Source organism: Amborella trichopoda, chromosome 5 (assembly GCF_054954075.1).
Source record: "Amborella trichopoda isolate Santa Cruz 75 chromosome 5, AtrichopodaSantaCruz75HAP2 v2.0, whole genome shotgun sequence".
Taxonomy (NCBI): domain Eukaryota; kingdom Viridiplantae; phylum Streptophyta; class Magnoliopsida; order Amborellales; family Amborellaceae; genus Amborella; species Amborella trichopoda.
In genome coordinates, this window is record NC_142340.1 from 33,086,819 (window position 1) to 33,108,437 (window position 21,619).

General features: G+C 42.0%; 1 protein-coding gene across 5 annotated transcripts; it reads left to right on the forward strand.

Moving 5' to 3' along the window:
- Positions 1-13,029: 13,029 nt before the first annotated feature.
- Positions 13,030-21,582, forward strand: LOC18432675 (uncharacterized). Of its 5 annotated transcripts, none has more exons than XM_020666315.2 (3): positions 13,030-13,263; positions 13,504-14,654; positions 18,676-21,582. In XM_020666315.2, exons 2-3 carry the CDS (start codon positions 13,608-13,610, stop codon positions 20,746-20,748), a joined length of 3,120 nt encoding a protein of 1,039 aa, XP_020521974.1. In that variant the 5' UTR covers positions 13,030-13,263; positions 13,504-13,607; the 3' UTR covers positions 20,749-21,582. The 5 variants fall into 5 exon arrangements, with proteins under 5 accessions (XP_020521974.1, XP_020521976.1, XP_020521975.1 ...); XM_020666317.2 differs by having other exon boundaries at positions 13,088-13,270; XM_020666316.2 differs by having other exon boundaries at positions 13,253-13,350.
- Positions 21,583-21,619: the final 37 nt, after the last annotated feature.

Sequence of the window (21,619 nt, forward strand, 5' to 3'; positions counted from 1 at the left end):
TTCAGACGACGATATGGGGTGCGATGTTAACACAACGTGCTTTACTAAAGAAGTTATTGCCATGCGTTTCACAAGAAGTTCTCACTGTGCGCTTCATAAGAAGCTATCGTCATGCGCTTCACAAGAAACTATCGTCGTGCCCTTCACAAGAAGCTAACGCCATGCGCATTATCAAGGCCTAACGCAGCGCCATTTGCATGGCCACCATTATGTATCCCCAGGGAGTCAAGTCTTCAGTTACGACTCTGTTCCTCATGGAACCGCATTTCCTTTCCACCACAACGGTCTAGGTACACGATCCTAAACTATATGGTCTAAACTAGACCTTAAACTGTAGCGAAGGTCCAGTTGCATGACCTTAAACTGCATGGTCCTAGCCGCATGACTTTAAACTGCACAACCATGGTTCGTGCTGCATGATCTTAAACTGTAGCGGAGGTCCAGTTGCATGACCTTAAACTGCATGATCCTAGCCGCATGACTTTAAACTGCACAGCTGTGGTCCAAACTATATGACCTTAAATCGTAGTGGAGGTCTAGTTGCATGACCTTAAACTGCATGGTCCTAGCCGCATGACTTTAAACTGCATATCCATGGTCCGAGCTACAAGACCTTAGCTGTAACGCACGTCCCTATAGCAAGACGTTAAACAACGCGAAAAATAGTCCATGCACATGACTTTAAATTGTGAAATGGACGCACCTCGCCACCGGGTGTAATCTATCACTATCCCCAGTAGGGTTACACCTATGCTCCGGACTGTCATTCCAACTAAAGCTACAAGCAGACCACTGTCCCTCATCCCCATTAGAAGTCACATCCGTATTGCAGCCCAATCCCTAGTGGAGTTAGGGTCATTCTTATCTCTTTAATTCCCAGTGGGGTTACATCTGTGCTCCAGTTTGCCATTCTCAGTGGAGTTACATGCATACCATTGCTCATTATCTAGGTGGAGTCATATTTACCTCATAAATCCCAAGTGAGTCCTCTTTTAATCGGGCCACTCTATCCCCCCACGGAGTTTTACTTACACGGCAACCCACGCAATGGTCTAGCTGCACGACCTTAAATTGCATGGTCCAAGTTGCATGACTCTAAACTACGTAACCACTGTCCAAGCTATGTGACCTTAAACTATAGTGCATATCTTGGCCGCATGACGATAATTGCTTTGCACAAGTCCAGGAGGCATGACCCTAAAAACACCCTCACACACGCACACACGCCCTTTACGTGCATTTTCATGCACGTCTTCCCTAACCCACCCATTCATTTGCACACACAACCTTCACCACCTCCCTAGTAAATCTATCTTTCTCCATTACCATTCATCATTCTCCAATGAGTCTCACCAATGCTCACATAACAACAAACCATCCCACCATCCATATTCGCCGTTAGCTAGTGGATACCACTATCCACTTCCCATTTCTCCGAAATAAGTATAGACACCACCATGCTCACTCTATCGCCTCCAAAGGCTGCCATTTATCATCACCATGGTCCAGCTATATGACCATAAACTGTAGTGCACGTCTGGGCTGCATGACAATAATATGTTTCACACAGGTCCCGAAGGCATGACCTTAGACACGTCTTTACAAAAAAAAAAATAATGGGCATGGAGTATACCTAAACAAGGGAATGTCATGAGTAAAAATGTTGGACGGACATGGTCACGAAACCATGAGTAAAAGGGTTCCATGGAAATAAAAATCGAGGCACGGTGAAAACCTCAAAAGGGCACCGTGAGCAAAAATGGATGAAAAGGGTAGACATGGCCGCTTGGTCATGAGTAAAAGAGCCCAAAAATAAAAGATGTTAGTGAAAACCGTCTTTACAGTGCCACTTCCTCATTCCAGGTGAAAACCCGCAAAGGGCCCTTGGACCAATAAAGCAGGTTGATGCAGTATCACAACCTCAGCCAACACCTAATTTCCAAACAGGCGTAATTCTGGCAAACGAGGTCCACATAAAATCCTCATCTATCAGGAGCCAATAAAAATCTCCCTAGATCTCCCAAACACCAAAAACAAAAAGGGTCCTTGAGGGTGAGGACAAAGATTGAAAGATCCCTCCAAAAATAAAAAGAGTCCTGAGGGTGAGGACAAAGACCGAAAGATCCCTCCAAAAAATAAGAAGAGTCCTTGAGGGTGAGGACGAAGACTGAAAGATCCCTTCGAAAATAAAAAGAGTCCTTGAGGGTGAGGACAATGAACAAAAGATCCCTCAAAATAAAAAAAGGTCCCAAGGGTGGGGATGATGACTTAAAGATCCCTCAAAAAACATAAATTGGCCCTCAAGGGTATTGTCCGATAGGGTGAGGACTGTAAATACCAATCTCTCCATGTTGCAAACCCGTTTGACAGGGTGAAGACATTAAAAACAAACCCCTACGATCCCGTGAGAGCGAGGACCACGACAAGATCTCTTAAAGTCTCTTCTCCCCCTAAAGTCTCCACTGATGGACCTGTACATTACATCCAAACGTCTGAGCATCCTAGTTATAGCATTGTGTGAATCTCCTCATCGTTCACGTGGTCTTGTGGCTAGGAAGAAAAAAGAAATAAAACCAGAGCAAATTTTTCAAATTTTATCCTTCTCGCTTCTCTCGAAGCACAAACATTCAGTGGGGCATGTTATTTGAGGACATTTTTCAGCACCATAGGTCCCCGATGAGGAATGAAAGGGAGAAATCGATCAATAAAGTTTGACAAACAGTGAAAATTTTGACAGTCTCATAATAGCCTCAAAACTGGTCAAGATCTTCATAAGGACTTCTAAAAGCCTCCTGCCAAGTTTCGTCACATTCCGACATCTCTAAGGCAATGCAGACTAGAAACAATTTCAAAAAAATCAACATCCATCACCCTAAAACTGACCCTGTAACTTGAGCTTTATTTCCTATATGTCAAATTGTTGTGGGACCACCTCCATTGGATCCGGCACCGTCGAAAAAACCTTATAGGTCAAGTTTTGCCTTAATCGGGCATTCCAAGATAAAGCTATGGGTAAAATACTAAAAAGGCCGTGTGGCCTCTGCACCAAATCACCAATAGAGGTGACTGTTTTTACAACCACAGGCAATGACTTTCGGGATCCATATCTCATTCGTCCTGAGTCATATCGTGCTCAAATTTTGTGAATATGTTCGTCTCGTCAAGATGAGCATTTGAATATGTGGCATGCCCGTGACGACGCTCGAACCAGGAGAAAAGCTAGAGAGAACTTGCTGATCTGTGAAGAAAATTGCAGGAAAATCAGTAATGACACGCCTCGCTCGAGCGGCCAAATCACAGCTCTCACGCATCAGATTGACAAGAGATCAGTTTCATCGTATTCGTAAGGTCTAAGGTTGTCTCTAATCCGAACACCGTACATGATAAACAGTCGGATTTCACACATGAAGCCAATAAAGTGACAGTAAGTTTCGATACCGAAACTTTAGATTCCAGTCAAAACTCTAAAGTTGTGGAATCTTCGTCTGGGAATGAAATCGAGCTGCGTTTGTTGCCACGTGATCGTGAAGGCATGATCAGTGTGATCCAGTGAAGAAATCACAGAAAAACATCAAGAACTGAGCACACTATCGATCCAAAATTTTCAAGATTCATCCAAATTTCAAGTCATATGATCGTGGCTTAAAAACACAATCCATCGCTCGAAGTTGGTATCAAATCGATCGCCATGCTAAGCCTTATAAGAAATGAATCATATTTTGGACAAACAGGCACCTGAGCAACCCCAGATCATCCACGAAATATCACGCATGTTCTAGGGCAACAACAAGGACTGTTTTGGAATTCCATGAATTGTTAGACAGGCGCAAATCAGTCATTTTATACCCTATTTTCTTATTTTTTAAAATTAAAATAAACCTTAATTATCATCAATTAGGGTTAGTTTTGGGTGATACACCCACGTTTTAGCCATAGTCTGTAAATAGATGCTACCTCTCATTGAGAAGAGGCTGAAAAATCATTGTAAAGGATCCCCCTTTCGTTCTCTATGTTGAGCAATAAAATTTGAGATTTTTCCTTGAATTCGTGAGTACATCTTGGAGAGAAAGAGGAGAGAGAAATTTTAAAGCGGTACCCCTCCCACCTTCAAGGTATTTTCTCTCTCTTCCTTTTTTCTCTCTCTAATTTTATTTTCCTCGCTTGTTCTTTCTTCTTCTCTTTCTTCTTCGTCTCCTTTGCCGAGTCTTTCTTAGAGCCCATGCACAGCAATGGTAGTGTTGTGCATGCCTCTTTATCTCTTCCTCCTCTTGTGACTTTCTAGGTCGTGCATGACTATGGCAGTGCCATGCGCGAGTTGCTCTCTCTCTTCGTCTCTTCATTCATTTCTTTTCTTCAACATGGTTCGCGCACCGCATTAGTCACCGTTGTGCATAACACCATCTGAAGGAGACACGGTGAGCCAAGCCAGCAGCAGGTCGAGCTCCAGTTTTGGTTCCAAAATTGACGTCAAGCACTGCGATGTGTATCACTGACTATGGACTATCTTTCTTCCTCTTACGGGTCACAGATGGCGATGCCTATCGCCGTCTGCTGAGGTCTCACCCATGCTTCATGCCCATTGCAGATGGCGATGCCTATCGCCACCTGCAAACGGTCGCGACGATGCGTAACGCCGTCCGCAGGCTTCTCTTGTGTTCTATGCCTATCACAAATGGCGATGCCTATCGCCGCCTGCGAAGGGTCGCGATGATGCGTAATGCCATTCGCAAGCTTCTATTGCACCCTATGCCTGTCGCAGGCAGCCATGCCTATCACTGCCCTTGAAGGGTCATAGCGATGCATAACGCTGTCCGTAGGCTTCTCTTGCACCCAACGCCCATCGCAGACAATGATGCCTATTGCCACCCGTAAAGGGTTGCGACGATGTGTAACACTGTCCGCAGGCTTCTCTGACACCTTGTGCCTATCACATATAGCGATGCCTATCGCCACAGGCAAAGGGTCGTAACGGTGCGTAACGCCGTCAACAAGCTTCTTTAGTGCGCTCAGTACCTATCATCGCATGCTGCCTTCTCGTGTTGCCGACGGCAGTGGCAAACATTGTCTGCAGTTCATTGCTTGTCCTTACTCCACGGTTGTGGACGGCGATACCTAACGCCTTCTGAGACCTCTTCTCTCCTTCATCTTACACCTGCTCTTCGCTCTCTTCTCTTCTCTTCTCTTTTCGCTTGACTGAAGGATAGACTTAGTCTAGTACTGTTATAGTGGTCTAGCTGTCGAGAAGTATTGTCGTCGTGCTGGTCCAGAGTACCATGTCTGTCTTGCTGCCACACCATATTAGGACAGTCATATCCGCCTTGGTTTCGAGTAGTATTGTCGTCATGTCGGTCTGAGTTACTGCGCCCGTCTTGCTACCATTCTGAGTCAGTAACTGTACTTGTCCAACTATCATGCTAGTATCGTCCCCTTGTTGAGTGAGCAAGGTTCCCGAGAGAGCGGTCTCAGATCCTAGGTCTTCCGAACCCGAGACAAGTATTACCCGATCACCTAGATCCGAGGAGGCGAGGTCGAGGCATCCGGCCACTCTCCTCCTCTTCTCTCTCTCTTTCTCTCTCCTCTCATCTCTCTCTTTCTCTTTCTCTCTCCTCCCCTCGTCTATCTCTTTCTCTCTCTTCTCGTCTATCTCTTCCTCTCTTTTTTTTCTTTTTCCTGATCTTCTTTATTTATTTTCCTTCTCTCTCTTCTATCTTTCCTTTCTTTCTTAATCTCTCTCTTCCTCCTTTCTCCCTGTTATCTTCTCTCTCTTCTCCATTCAAGCATGGAGGAGCTTATCGCCAGATATGATGTTCTTCTCTCCCTGGAACACTCGGGCTTTAACCCGACTGGTGGGCAGAGCCTCTGTCAAAGTTCCCCTCTCTCACTTCTCTGTCATGGACGGGGGAAGCTCATCGTCGTCCATGTTCTCTCTCTCTTCTCCCTCTTTTTTCATGGACAGTGGAAGCTCATCGTCGTCCATATTTTCTCTCCCTTGTTATTCCTCTGTTTTGAACAGCGCAGCTCATCACCATCCGTGCTTTCTCTCTCTTCTCACTCCTTGGTCATGGACAGCGGAAGCTCATCGTTGTCCATTTTTTCTCTCTCTTTTTATTTCTCTATCATGGACGGTAGAAACTCATTGCCGTCCATCCTTTCTCTCTCTTCTTATTCCTCTGTCAAGGACGATAGAAGCTCATCGCCGTCCATATTTTCTCTCTCTTCTTATTCTTCTGTCATGGACAGTGGAAGCTCATCGCATCCAATTTTCTCTCTCTTCTCTCTCTCATGTCATGGACAGTAGAAGCTCATCGTCGTCCATATTTTTTCTCTCTTCTTACTCCTTTGTCATGGATGGTGGAAGCTCATCGCCATCCATATTTTCTCTCTCCTCTGTCATGGACGGCGGAAGCTCATCACCATCCATGTTTTCTCTCCTCTGTCCTGGATGACAGAAGCACATTGCCGTCATGTTTTCTCTCTCCTCTATCATGGACGGTAGAAGCTCATCGCCATCCATGTTTTCTCTCCTTTGTCATGGACGACAGAAGCTCATCACCGTCCATGTTTTCTCTCTCCTTTGTCATAGACAGTGGAAGCTTATCGTCGTCCATGCTTCTCTCCTTTTTTCTCTCCTCTATCATGGATGGCGGGACCTGATCGTTGTCCATATTCCCCTTCTTTCTTCCTCTTCTTTCTCTCCCTTCTTTTTTTCTTCTTCCCTATGTTGCTCTTCTTTCTCATTGCTCCTTTCTTCTTCTTTTCCTCTCTCTCTCTTCCCTTTCTTCTTCTCACATGCACAACATCAGTAGTACTGTGCATGCCTCTCTTTCTCTTTTCTTTCTCCTTCTCTAGTCCCATCCCATTTGACTAAGGGAAGCTAAGTCAAGCATTGCCATGATAGTCTCGTCGTCTAGTAGTATTGCCGTTGTGCCAATCTTAGTTACTGTGTCCGTCTTACTGCCACGATAGGCTAGCTATCGAGCTAGGCTGGTCAGTGATCGTTCTGTCATCTAGTGGTATTGTCGTTGTTCCGGTCTTGTTACCATGCCCGTCTTGCTACCACACCGGGTCAATCACATGCTAGTCTAGCTACTATGTTAGTCTCGCCACTTAGTCAAATTCATATCTTCCCCATTCTTTTATTCAATCCTCTTACTCTTTTGCTTCTTATGAATGTGCATGCCCATGTGCATAACTGTGTGTGTGATTGCAGAAACAGGAGGGTACAGGCCAACGGAGGCGATTCCAAACCAGTTGAATGAGTGGGGGACTTTCTTCTTGATCTAAGAGGGCGCCCATGTGAGCCAACACGAGTAAGTCCCGAACTCACCTTAAATTCCTCTCTCATTGGTTGGTATACCTACCCTTATTTCCTAACAAGGTTCCCGAAAGAGGGATCTCAAGTCCCGGGTTCCCCTGAAACCGAGACACGTGACACCAGGTTATCCCGACCCGGAGGGCGAGATCAAGGCACCTAACCTGTAACCCCAGTGAGTCTCATCCAAATATAACCTCTTTGTCTTATGCCTTGTCAAGGAAGGAAGTTTCTCTAAAAATAGAAAAGAACTCGGGCATGATGAGCATCCAATAACAATCATCATGAGTAAAAATGCGAGCTTCAAGCGAACATAGCCACGAAGCTATGGGTAAAAATTGCTAAAATAAAATAAAATTGAGCATGATGAAAGTCCAATAAGGCACCATAAGTAAAAATGATAGACGATCGTGTCCATGAAACCATGAGTAAAATAGTTCTGAAAACAAGAAATCATGCATGGTGAAAACCTGTAAGGGCAAAAAAGTGGGTAAAAGAGCCTCAATAAAAATAAGAAATTGGTGAAAACCATTTTTTTTACGGCACCACTTCTAATCAGGTCAGGTGAAAACCTGAAAAGGCGTTTGAACTAATAAACAGGTTGATGCAGTTTTTCATCGAAGATGACCTCAACCAATTCAGCAAAAGCTCGAAAAAAATTTGGAAGGTACTAGGTGAAAATCAGATCAGCCCTTTCTCACAAAAAAGTTCCCACCACAAGGGGATAATGTCCTTCGGGGTCACTCAGCTGTTGTACCAAGAAACCCTCTAATGTGGGAAAAAGCCCCTGAAAAGGCACTCACTTAGAGAAAAAGAGAAAGTTCCGACCATAGGGGGATAAAGTCCTTCGAGGACACTCAAGTGTTGTGCCAAGAAACCCACTAATGTGAAAGAAAGCCCTTGAAAAGGTACTCACTTGGAGAAAAGAAGAAGTTCTGGCCACAGGGGGATAAAGTCCTTCGGGGACACTCAGCTGTTGTGTCAAGAAACCCTCTAATGTAAGAGAAAGGCACTCACTTAGAGAAAAGAAGAAGCTCTGGCCACAGGGGGATTAAAGTCCTTCAGGGACACTCTGCTGTTGCAGCAATAAATGTTTTTCCTAATGTGGGAGAAAGCCCTTGAAAAGAAGAAGTTCTGGCCACAGGGGGATAAAGTCCTTGGGGGACACTCAGCTGTTGTTCCAAGAAAATTTCTAATGTGGGATAAATCCCTTGAAAAGGCACTAACTTAGAGAAAAATAAGAAGTTCTCGCCACACTAGGACAAAGTCCTTCGAGGACCCTCTGCTGGTGCAATAAAAGGTCTTTTGATGTGGGAGCAAGCCTTTGAAAAGGCACTCACGTAGAGACTGAGTGTTCCAAACCACTGGATTGGGAGGAAAGCCCCAAGGGCACCCACCAGTTGGATTATTAGGAAGTGTTGTTGAGGAAGACACGGTAAGGCCTTCTACAAGGCCCCCATTCGGCACACTCCTCAGAAAACGGATTCTAGTGACATTGGGAAAGAAACCCTTAAACAAGGCCTACAGGTTGCTAGAATTCACTTCGGTCATCCCCTCGGGGGAGACAAGGGAAGAAGCTTAGCATTGTCTCCCCCTCAAGGATAGTGTTGATGTCGGTGATCGAGAAGAAAAAAATTGTTGAGAGGCAACAATAAGGATTCGAAAGATGAACGTCAACAAAATTTTGTTTCGAATGCTGCACTTCTCGCTTTTCTCAAAGATTAGCATTTGGTATTTTTTATTTACTTGTATCCTCGGGACAAATAAGGAGAGAGTCAGTAACAACCTGGTCCTACCGGTATGCAAAACACCACTAGACCACATTAATAGTGCAAAAATAAGCCTGAAACTAGACGACCTCAAAAGAAGTATTGGAATGTCTTCAAAATGCATGAAAATGGTAGTTTGGGATATCCTAAAGACATCGGCAAAGTTTCGTCACATTCTGATAAGTTTTGATATGATCAGAATGAAACTCGATTTTCAAGACTAGCCCCAATCATGTTGAAAGTGGACCCTATAACTACAATCCTATTTTATGGGTTTCAAAACAGTACCAGACTACCGTTATTAAATCTGGAACGTTGAAAAACCCTGCCAAATTTTGGCTCAATTGGACCCTTAGGGAGCATTATAGGCCTAAATTATCGTGTAGGTTTTACACTATAGCGATGCGGCCTCAGCGAACCAATTTCTATTTATGAAACTTTGTCTACTCATTTCGGGTGAATTTCAAATGATCATATCTAACTCGTTTTTAGTCTGATCAAGCTAAAATTTGGATATGAGGTAGATCTTGACGGCTCGATCATTTTGACATAAGGCACGCATCTTATCGTGACCTAAAGTGAGAGAATTTCTAGAGAGAATATGTGCTAAAAAATGTGCGAATTCATAAGAAAACATCTGATTCTTTGGAAGGCCATAGCTCAAGATTCCAATGAAGGATCATCACAAAAATGGATCTGTTGTGATCATATGTCGAAGAGCTACAGTTTGGTACAAGTCTTATACACAATTGGAAGCCGGATGATGCAAATTTTGTGGTTGAAGAAAGGCGTAATGTTTTGGTAGTTGGAAACCCATTTTCCATTAACCTCCCAAAATTGGAAAGAGCTTAATTCTAGACCAAAATGGATGAAAATTGCTGCAAAATGATTGTGACAGTGTCTTCTAAAATTTGTGTAAGAAATGAAGACTTGGAATATCACAAATCGAGCTACATTGATGGTTAACGATTTGCAAAGCTCATGAACTTGATCGGATTTTGGGTTCTTCCTCAAAAATCTTTTACAAGGCAATTAAAGGGTATCAAAACGTTCATAAGAATGCAAGCATCAATTCTACAACATTTGATTGCCCGAATTACCATCGTAGGTGTCCGAAAAAACTACCGCACACTAGCCATGGCAAGAGGTCCCTTATGGAGGGATGGTTTTTTCATTTAATCAAAAGTGCTTAGGGAAGTTTGGTCATTTGATCCAATTTTGGGATGATTATTTTAATTTGTTAATTATGTATTTTTTGACAATTTGGGATACTTTTGAGCATTCCACCACTTTTTAGTGGTTGCTTTATATAAGAAAACCCATGTCACTTGTAAAAAGAGGTTGGTTGGTTGTAAAAAGAATGAAAGTTGAAAATTAGAAGGTTGGTCTAATTTTTTGAAGCATTCGGAATGCTTTACTTATTTGTTTTGTTTTCTTTGCTTGTGAGTTTGAGACCAACGAGAGAGGAGAGAGAAACATTTTCCTAGAGAGATAAATACCTCTAAACCACCATACACCATAGCCCATTCCCTATTCCACCCACACCCAACCTATACACCACACTCAACCAAGACTCAAACTTTCTCTCTCACGTGCTTCAAAGGGGACTCACAAAGGTACACACGTACCATAAGTCTACTCTCTCTCCTTTACTCCTTCTCTCACCTCCCTGCCTTTCTCATCCCTTACCGCCTAGGACCCTCGACCTGCGCCTAGGGCAAGTCCTACACCTTTTCTACTTCTTCCCGCGCTTTGATGCACACCCTGTCCTCCTGCACTTTGATGCACGCCCAGCCTCTCGCGCTTTGGCGTACACCCATCCACGCTTTGACGCACACCCATCCTCTCGCGCTGATGCGCACCTTGTCTTCCTGCGCTTTGATGCACGCCCATCCTCCTGTGCTTTGATGCGCACGTGTCCTCCCCGCACCTTGACGCTCACTCGTCCTCTCATGCTTTGACGAGCACCCGTCTTCCCGTGCCTTCATGCGCACTCGTCCTCCCGCTCCTTGACGTGCACTCGTCCTCCCGCACTTGGACTTGCACCTGTCTTCCCCGTCCTTGATGCGCACCTGTCCTCTCGCACCTTGTCGTGCTCCCGTCTTCCCACGCTTTGACGTGCACCTGTGTTCTCGCGCCTTGATGCGCACCTGCCCTCCCGTGCCTTGATGCGCACCTATCATCCCGTGCCTTGACGCGCATCTGTCCACCTGCGCTTTGCCATGCACATTTCCCTTTTCTTTTGTTAATCATCTTTCTCATCACTTGAAACAGTCAATCCAGGGGGTCAAAGGATAGTGTTTTAGAAGCTTAATTTTGAGGTTATTGCTCTAACTACCTTCTCATATAGTAAGTTGAGGTTGCAAGAGACATTGTTTCTCTAGCAGCCTTTTACTCGAATTGTAGTCATCTTGAGTTAGTTTTCTCTAGAATTTTATTGTCTCGCTGTCTCAACCGCCTCATTACAAGGTATTCAAGTAGTGAGAGGACTTTTCTCCCTTCCTCTTCCTAAATCATACCAGAGCTATTCACTCATCAAACCTATTGAACGAGGAGCATTTTTACCTGAATTCCCATAGTAGTTTATGAGAAAGAGTTGAGATGAATTACTGATGTTTGAAAGGGATATGCCACCAAACCACGATGGCAGACAGCCGGAGGGCTTTCGTGAAGTGATCTAAGAGGGCGCTTTTGCCTGGGCTATTCCCACGACGCCAACCACGGTGAGGTAGGCTCTTCATTCTTTAAAGTCCTCTCACAAAGTTGGACCTGCCTATCAACACACAAGTGATACCACGAGAGACATGCGAGCGCGACACTCATGAGGCCACGTAGTTGTCCGAGAGGGGGGAATGCGAGCGCGAACCCAAGCACCCCGATCAGTGTGGTTGCATTATACTATGATACAACCGTTGCATGAAATCGCTAACCCACTTTGCGATAAGTTATGAGAGTTGTGACACAGTAAGCATGGGCGATTGGTGTCGTGTTGGATGTCGTGCAACTAAGCTCTTTGTTGCTTAGTGATTGTGAGGAGATGCATACACGTGTTGGCCGACTCGTGTGTCAGACACTTGGTGTGCAATGCCTCAATACGAACAATTATAGCTGTTAGGAGACCAATTACAAACGGTTGTAATTGGGTTAAGAAAAACAAAAAAAGGATATGCGGTTTTTGAAACACCAAAGATGAACAATTTCTATAAATGGGACTCGTTTTCACACCCAAAGGACAACCTTTTACAAGTTTGCTCTTCTTCAAAAACTTCTTTTTTCTAAATGAAAGGCAATTCTGGTGCTTTTAAATTTTGTCATTCCCACACATTAAATATACACTTAATTATTACCAAGGGGCAAATATTATCTTACCATAGCATATTGATAAACAAGAAAATCTATCTTCAATTTGATTTCAAATGCCTCCAACAAAGTTGAAAGCCCTAGTCGCACCCACACCCAATATTTCCGACAGCTATACACCCAAGACTCATCAGAGGTGTCTACTTCAAATAAGACCATTCAAAAATTGGATGATCACTAATGTTATTTTTCCTCACTTATACTGGGTGGAGTTTGATTTTTCTAAAGTGATTATACCCCATAATTCTTGAGATTAAATCACTTCTAAATTGGATGCTATTAGACGGAGTAAATAGTTGAAATGCTACCACGGGCGCATAAATCTTTTAACACTTATATCTATGGGTCAGAGATGCCTGGGAATCACTATCTTTAAGTGGAAAAAAAGGTCAAAAAGAAATGAGAGAGATAAAGGGGTCATTGTCTTGAGAAAAAGAGATCCAATGCAAGTTAAATGCAGTGGAAGATAAACGATCATGGCTGGAAAGAGAGTTTTGTGGGCCACTCAATTGAGAGAGAGGGATCTGTTGTGGGGCCTGCTCCCGAGAGAGAGGATAGGATGTGAGAGAGAGGCTCAAGAGAGAGATTGTTCATGGGCCCATAAAACTCAATGGTCTGGAACCAAAGCGCCAACTTTTTATAACTTGTTGACTAAAAGGCTCTGGCCTCCCTCCAAGGAAATTCACCTCTCAAGAAAACAACAGCAAAAGTTTAATGATTTTCTCATTTACAGTGTCCTTGCTGGATGAATTGCATTTTGCACTTCCTCCTCACTCCGCTGTTGTGCTTTGACCCCTTGTACCCAAGCCTTGATTTCATTCGGTGAGAAGTTCAGTTTCTAACTTCTAACTTCATTCAGTTTATTCTTGGATGCTCTCCATTATTTGTTTTAGTCTTCAACTCTCTATGGTGATGTGTTTAAACTACAGTAGACTAGACTAGGGAAGTCGCCCAACCCCATATTTTCAATGAAAAAGATCTGTTGGGCTCTTGTTTTTTGCAGTCCAGGTAATGGTTTTTATGGTTTCTAATCTTTGCTTTGATGATTCTTTTTCGGTGCAGGTTTTCATTTGGCCACCTAATTTGAAGAACCAGTTTTTTGTTTTGGCTGGGAATTTATTTTGATCCCTGGTTTGGGTTGCATCAGAGGTTGGGATAAATAGAGAATGGATGCCCTGCAAATTGTTTCCTCTGCTACTCAGATTGTTTCTAGCATGATTGGTGCGGTGGGCGCTCTGGAGCAAGCCTCGAGGAACCTCGATGAAGCTCCTGGTAAGATCAGAAGCCTCGAAGAGTTCATGCTTGAGCTCGAAAATTTGGTTGGGAGAGTCAAGCAAAGACATGCTCAAAAGCTCCATAATCCACAATTAGAAAACCAGATTCATAGCCTTCACTCCTTGATCGAAAGATTACAACCCAATGTCAGGAAAGTGAAGAAGATTGTGTCAAAGAGCAAAGTTAAGAATTTGGCATCTGTAGTTTGGGGTTCAATGGTTGGTGATCCTCTCTCTAAATCGGTTTTTTCAATTAGGCAAGACCTGAACCATTGGCTTGAATTGCAGCAATTAACAGAAGACATTGAGAGAGCCATTGATTCCAAGGCCAAGAGTGTGCCCCTACTGTTCAAGATTAGCTCTGATAAGGGATACCCAATTTCAAAAAAGAGTCGATATGTGAAGAGTTTATTGGAGCAAGAGAAATCTCATAAAGTTGTTCTTATTGTGGGGTTATCAGGAATTGGAAAGTCTTGTTTGGCTAGACAAGTGGCCTCTGATCCACCAAAGAGGTTCATTCATGGAGCTATTGAGCTAAGCCTCGGGCAATGGTGTAGTAGAACAGCTTGTGATGGGAGTAAATCCAAGTATAGGAAGCGTTTGGCCAAGAAAATTTCCAGGTTCTTGGTTCAAATTGGTTGTGATAAGAAGATTTTGCAAGAGACTAATGGGGACCTAGATGACGTATGTGACTTGCTCCAAGAAACTTTAGTTGGGAAGAGCATTTTGGTATTTCTAGATGATGTTTGGGAGCAAGATATAGTAGACCGGTTCGCCAAATTGTATGGCAATGATTGCAAATACTTAGTTACTAGTAGAAATGAAGCTGTTTATGAGATTACTGAAGCTGAGAAGGTAGAAATAAGCAAAGATGATGTGAGAGAAATAAGCAAGGCTATTCTTCTACATCACACCCTTCTTACAGAAGAAGAGCTACCGGTATGCTGAGTATTCTTTTTTTGTTTCTATATGTTAATCAAATTTTTTTCGGTGAGTGTTAGTCAATGACTAAAATGACATATTTTGTTTTTGTTCACGGGGTTGTTTGTAGGCAAGGATCATGGGCATTTTGTAGTGTATACACATTTGAGGATGTGCTTGTGATTGTGATTGTTGGGACTGATTATGGTACATATGATTTATTCTATGTGGTCCAAAATAATATTGCATTTTGATCTTCATGCTATACATGGAACATTCATTAAGTTTGTCAAGGGAAAACTTGGCACTTCATATTTGCATTTCTTCCAGCTGTGTCCGTTGTGACTTGTGTGTATTGTTATACTTTTCAGTTTTGACCAATAAACACTAGGCTCTTCAATAGCAAGCATCTAGAATAATTTTTATAGATTTGAGTATTGTTTTCTCTTACAACTCCCAGCTCCAAGGTATTGATTTTGTATTCAACATCCTGTAAATTTTTTCTCCATTTGTTCTTGAATCCTGAACATGCACATTTGTTTCTTCTGTACTCTCTTTACAATCATTTATGGTTTCTTTGAAGGTTAGAGATTAGTTGAAGGGATAACAGATTCCTGCATGGACCCTCATGAAAACTAATTGGATGCATTGATGCAATCTGGATAGCAATGTTATTATCTACATATAGTGGTATTTATTGTATAAGCTACTTATGGTAGGATTGTTACTTGAAATATAAATGACAATATAACGTGATGTTCATGACACTCATACTACTACATCCCAAGTGCTGGACTTTGTGTGATGCTCCAGTGCTTGGCAGATCTTGATGCATTGAAACAGAAAGCTAAGTAACCTGGGACATGCTGTTATTGATGAGGGGATTATTAGACCAAATCATCTTGTGAACCAAACTTTAACATGTGATATACTATGATCTAAAGCGGTTGTCCAGCCATGACAATCTGAACTTCATTTCTCTATTCTGGCAATTGTGTTTTGTAGCCCTCTGCGCCTTCAACAGTTTTTGAATATTTGCACCAAATGTAGCTCACCCTTATTTACAGGGTTCACGGTTAGCTCAACTTGAATATTCTGATACTTTGCTCTTATGAAATATGATTTGCAAATTTTTATGAGACATAATTTGCAAAATATTCTTTACTAAACAAAATTAAAAAGGGATATTGTGGAACACCAATCTTACTTGTAAAAGCATGAAATGGGTTTAAATGTCCCAAAGCACCAATGAAAACTTTCATATTATTGTTGATATCTTGTTCTAGATCCTATCTCACAAATGTTTCGTGATTTGAGAATGTAATTCTTCATCCACAAAGCCATTGAGTTGGATTTTGGGCCCAAAGTGCCTCAAATAAGCGAGTATGTAGCCAGCTTTTGGAGGAACCTTTCCCTCAGATCTCCTCTTATGGGGATCCAATGCTCAAATCATAGATCTCTTTAAGCTCTACAGCATTTTCTCTATATATATTTCCCAATTCTGGAGTGTTGGCATCCAAATCATGGTTGAAGCATGTTAAAGAATTCAGTCACAAATTTTAGTATGCCAAAAGATTCCACCACGGGAGCATATTGTCCATTTACTCTCTCAAGTAAAAACTAATCTAGAATTACTCTAAGGACCCCAAATTTTGGGGATATAACTTCTTAACTAACCTTAAAGAAAAAAAAAAAGACAGTCATTTTCAGACCGCACTTTGTATCTACCCAATTGGCAGTCCAATTTTTGGAGGGTGAGATCTATGTGATGAAGAACTCAAAATCCAAACTTATTTTATGAAACTATTGTATAGTGATTCTTTGGTCATCATCTTTACCGGAGTCTTTTCCCAACTAATTGGGATCAACTACACAAAAGCTAGTCCACTATTCTGTTCTGTCAAGGGCCATACCCTCAGTGAGGCCATAAGTCTTAGTATCTTTTCTTACTACTTTTAACCAAAGTCCTTTTGGGTCTACCCTTTACCCTTTTTAAGCTTTCTACTCGAACTAACTTGCAACTCTTAAAAGGTATTGTGCTAGGTCTGCGCTACACATGGCCAGCCTACCTAATTCTACTTTATCTTATCTTATCGCCTATTAGTGCCACACCTAAATTCTTCTAAATGTATTCATTTCGAGTTCTATCACTTCTTGTCTTACCACTCATCTATCTCAACGTATAGTGATTTATTGGTGGATCCCAAAATTTCAGATTGAAAAAAAGCCGTCCAAGTAGGTCTTTCACCTAACTGAGCAAGTTTACATTATTGCCCTAAGCATAGTATATGAACTATTTTACTATTAATTAGGTTTAGGTTTAATTTTGGTAGGTTAAACTCCTTTACAGTTTTTGGCAAGTTGTTATTCTTTTCCAAATGTTAAATTCGAAGATAGTTTACTATCCTGTTTAAGAATGTAGCTCTTTCCATGTTTTTTAGGAGTCAAATTCCTCTAAAACTATAAAGGAACTCTGTACCTAATTTTGAAAGAATCTACATGATTAGAAACTTCAAGAAAGTATAGATAGCTTGAGTTCAAAGCTTAGTCAAACAAAGAGGGGTTTTTACCTCTCTAAATACCCATGTAGGTTATGTTCAAATCAATTCGAGTGATAAAATTTGTGTTTTAATTGTGGTGGGAGGCCAACTTTAAAGTAGAGACAACTCAACTCATTTTGTAGAAAGGGTAATTTTCAAAAAGTGGTTCTACAGCTCTAACCTAGGGCTGCAAGTGTCTCTACTTAAGGTTAGAGTCCATTTTGTTTCTTCTGGTGGATTTATTCCCTGAAAGCAAAACTTAAGGCTTGGGGGTTCTCCCCACATAAGTTTGGGCCCTTTTTTCTTTCCCGCTTGTGTGGCACATCGGCTAATCAAGATTTTTGCGCAACCAAATTCATCACCCTTCTTGTACTCTTCTAAATGGACAATCTAGAACCTTAGTTAACTAGCCAACACCTCCCGAAACCCATCACCCATACCCCTGTAACCCCAAACGTTAGATTTTCCCTTACTCAACCCTAAAATCGATCTTACTACTCTTATACCTTGTTGGACTAAGAAATTCCAGCATGCTTTAAACCCTTTAGAAACCCTGAAACCTACCGAAAGAACCCCAATGGAACCTACCCCTTCTCCATAGCCCTAAACCTTGTTCAACTTTATTTTGACCTGATATTATTCGATCCTACCCAAATTAGGAGACCATCTTATGGAAAAAATTCTGCTGTTATAATCTTTAAGGGACTTACAAACCTTTACGGCACATAATTGCTGTCTTAATTTAGAACTCACAATCCAAACCCAATCAATCCTTCCTAGCCCATCTTATGTGTTTCACTCTCATGTATAACCAACCCCTTGGTCCTACATCGAGGAGAAATTTATAGACTTTTTTAGGTTTGTTTAGCTTTAAGAGACTTAGCCGAGCTTTGTTTTAAGCAATCGATGATATACCATCCGAGATATTTTTTATTCAAGACCATGTTATATATGGTGCTCCCCTGCAACCTGACATCACCATGACAAACCCGTCGCTTGGTGCTCTTGCCTGCAAAACATTTAGTAGAAAAGGGGAAACACAAATTCCACTGACTTCTCATAAATAATGTATTCTATAACTACGGGTAATAATGGGTTCTCTATCGAAGTATAAATGAAAATTGGTTTTGTTGCTTGAGTTAAGGATTTCATTAGAATATGGAATCAATATAGTTATGATGCTGTGTGGAATCACCATTGTGACTGTTATTGACGTGAACAAGAATCGATTGCAGGAAGTGGCATTTTTAAATACACATGACTGAAGTGGTCTCCCATGAAGAAACTTTATATCCTCTTCAGATTAATCATATTATGTATGCTTTATGAGAAAAAATTTCAGTGTTGCTCCTTATCAGTGGCCTTTGACTCAGTTTTTTAGTCATAAGAAGTTCCTTTTCTACACTGTCATGCACCATGGGCTCTTCACAAAATGTATGGTAATTTTAATGCACTATTTTGTCTCTAATCAGATTGCTGAAGTAACTGCCTGTTTGTAGGATGTTGGGGAGCGCTTGCTTGAACGTTGTGGCCACCACCCTCTTACGATTGCAGTCATGGGGAAGGCTCTAAGGAAAGAGACCAGGCTAGAGAAGTGGGAAAATGCCATAAACAATCTTTCCACTTACGCAACATGTGCACCAGGCCCTGTTTCTTATGTGAATGAGAAAGAGGCAGAAAATGCAGTTACTGTATTTGGATCGTTTGAATTTAGTTTGGAAGCCATGCCTGCACACTCCAAAAGACTATTTATTGCACTTGCAGCTGTTTATTTAGCAGAACCAGTCCCTGAGGCCTGCCTTGAAGCTCTTTGGTACTCTCTAGGTCAAGCTAGTGTATTCTCTCTGGTGGTCTGTAAGCTTGTTGAAGGCTCTCTATTGATCAAAGATGATTCATATCCAATGTACTATGTACATGACATGGTTTCTCTTTATTTTGATAGCAAAGTAGATGAAGCAGTTAACATTCTTTTAACCCAATCTAGTTCAGAAAGTGCAGCATCAGTTGCCCCATGGCTTTTTGCCTTTGGGAAAGAGAAGGTGAAGATAGCAGCAGAAGAGAAACTGATGAGTTTCCTCAGTATATCACAGGAAAGGTTGGGAGTCGTTACTTTAGAAGCCATAGTCAATGCTCTTATGGCTAGTAAATCTGTCTCCGACTTGGAAGCAAGCAGCGCTAGCTTTAGAAGTATAATTGGACCAAGAATAGTGGAACTAATATCGATTGGTTCTCCATATATCAGAGCATCAGCTGCTAGGTGCATGGTGAACATATTTAGCAGGGCTGATTATCGCCAATACCATCAATCTCTTGAAGATGTCTGTGCGATTGATAAGCTCGCCAATCTCTTGGAAAACTGTGACAACCCAGTTATCCAAACTGATGTATCGGGTGTCTTGGCAAAGCTTGCAGAGTATGGAAGCCAAAAAACAGTAAATAAAGTGTTACTTAAGATACCCATGAACAAGCTCGCAGAATTGCTTGATCCTGATGCAGAAGAGTGGCATGATAGCTTATTTACTACACTAATGTCCTTGGCTAAGGCAGGCAAGTCAAAGGCTGTGGAGAGGATGTTTGCCTCAGGCATTGATAAGAAGCTTATCAAACTACTTGAAAGCGGTTCTGAGGTTACCCAACATCATGCCATGGTTGCCTTGAAGTCATTTTACGAGCTGGGTGGAACTCATGCTAGCGATTGTCTTAGACCTGGGACTTTGAACCTTTTGCCATGGCAAGCTAGGCTTAGCTTAGAGAAGTTTACTCTCTTGGATAGAAACGTCCCAATGTCTCCAAAACCACACAAATTTGAGGACATTGTTCGAAAGATGCAAGAGAAAGACAGTAGGAGGGTTATGGAGGCTATGCAAGAGCTTATATCTTTCTTTGAGAAGGCTAATCAGCCCAAGGTGAGAGAAATGATATTGCTAAGTCCTTTGATAGGGAAGTTAGTGTCCCTTTTACAATATGGGAATCCTGATGGGATGAGATCAGAGAGCGCCTTTTTGCTCATGAAACTCTCTTGCTTTGGTGGTGCACCTTGCATTCGTAAGATGCTCGATTATGACACTATTCAGGCTTTGATTAAGATGATGCATTGTAATGTGGAAGATTTGCAAGACTCAGCATACACTTCAGTGCACGAGATGCTTTTTGGGGAGGGTGGGCCTCTTCTTCTTAATCAAATCCTTCGGACTGGCCAAATTGAGAAGTTGGTTCATTCTCTCAATAGCAAATCAATTAAGACAAAGGAGGTTAGCTTATTATGCCTTCAAGATCTTGTTGAGGTCGGCAGCAAGGCATGCATTGATAAAATCTTCTCCCTTCAAGTCATCGAGAAAATAGCACTCGATAAGAACAATTCCAAAATTAAGGATATTATTGTGAATTTTGTTAAGGGGTTGGATAAGTGTAAGAATCTTTCCAGTGCAGAGCGTAGAGTGCTGAAGCAGCAAATAATCAGGAAAGTTAGGGCATCAGTGAGGGGTCACAAACAGGAAGCACATATTATAGCTGCAGTTGATGGCTCAGTGGCTGAAGGCTCAAGGATGGGGAGTAGTAAGCACAGGAAATAGCTTCTTGACACTCCTATTTTTGTCCTTTTTTTTCTAATCTGATTCTTTTCTTGCAAAGCTTCAGCTACTGGGTCGTAATGGTTAGTGAGAGGTGCATGGGCTTCTGAAAATTCAATTAGAGCAATGAAAGAAGATTGGGCCTTCCTCAGCAACAGATCAATACAGGGAATATGTAAAACTGTAGGTCAACGGGTTCTTTGTCTTCCAATCAAATGGAAGGTGGAGAGAGAGTGGGTCGAACATCGGGTGCATGTCTTGCTTTGGGTCTGTCCCACTCTCCGGTTATCAGCATCCCATTATTTCTTAGGGTTATAGATGACCTCAACAGGCTACAGTTTCACATGGACATTTCGATTGTAGTGTACTTCCCCGCATATTCTCATTGGTGTAGTGTTGAATGGACCATGATTAAGCTGAGCACTAAATTTCTGGCTGAATTTCCCTGGACTATGTTGGCCAAAGTATTGGCAAGATCCAAACCTTGAGGGAGCAGCAACCATGGGAACAAGATACACTTTCTGAAGGGGCACCAAGATTTCTATCTACTTCTATTCTCCTACTATGCGATGCTTCTTCTTGCCATGCCTAACTGATATGATCAAGATTGAACATCTTCATTCGTGCAATTAATGGCTACCCACTTGGCATGTAAATTTATATTACAAGATGAGATGAATTCTTCTGTTCACAGGATGCTGTCAGATTTAGTTGTGTATGCTTGGGATATTTGATTCATTTGAAATCACTTACCACGTAAGCATGAGGATGAATGGTGAGGCAACCAATCAGCTTCATCGGACCTTTTGCTTATCCAGTAGGTTCTGTTTCTTGTAACTCGCCTTCCTTTTCATATTTCTACTGCTTTTCTTTC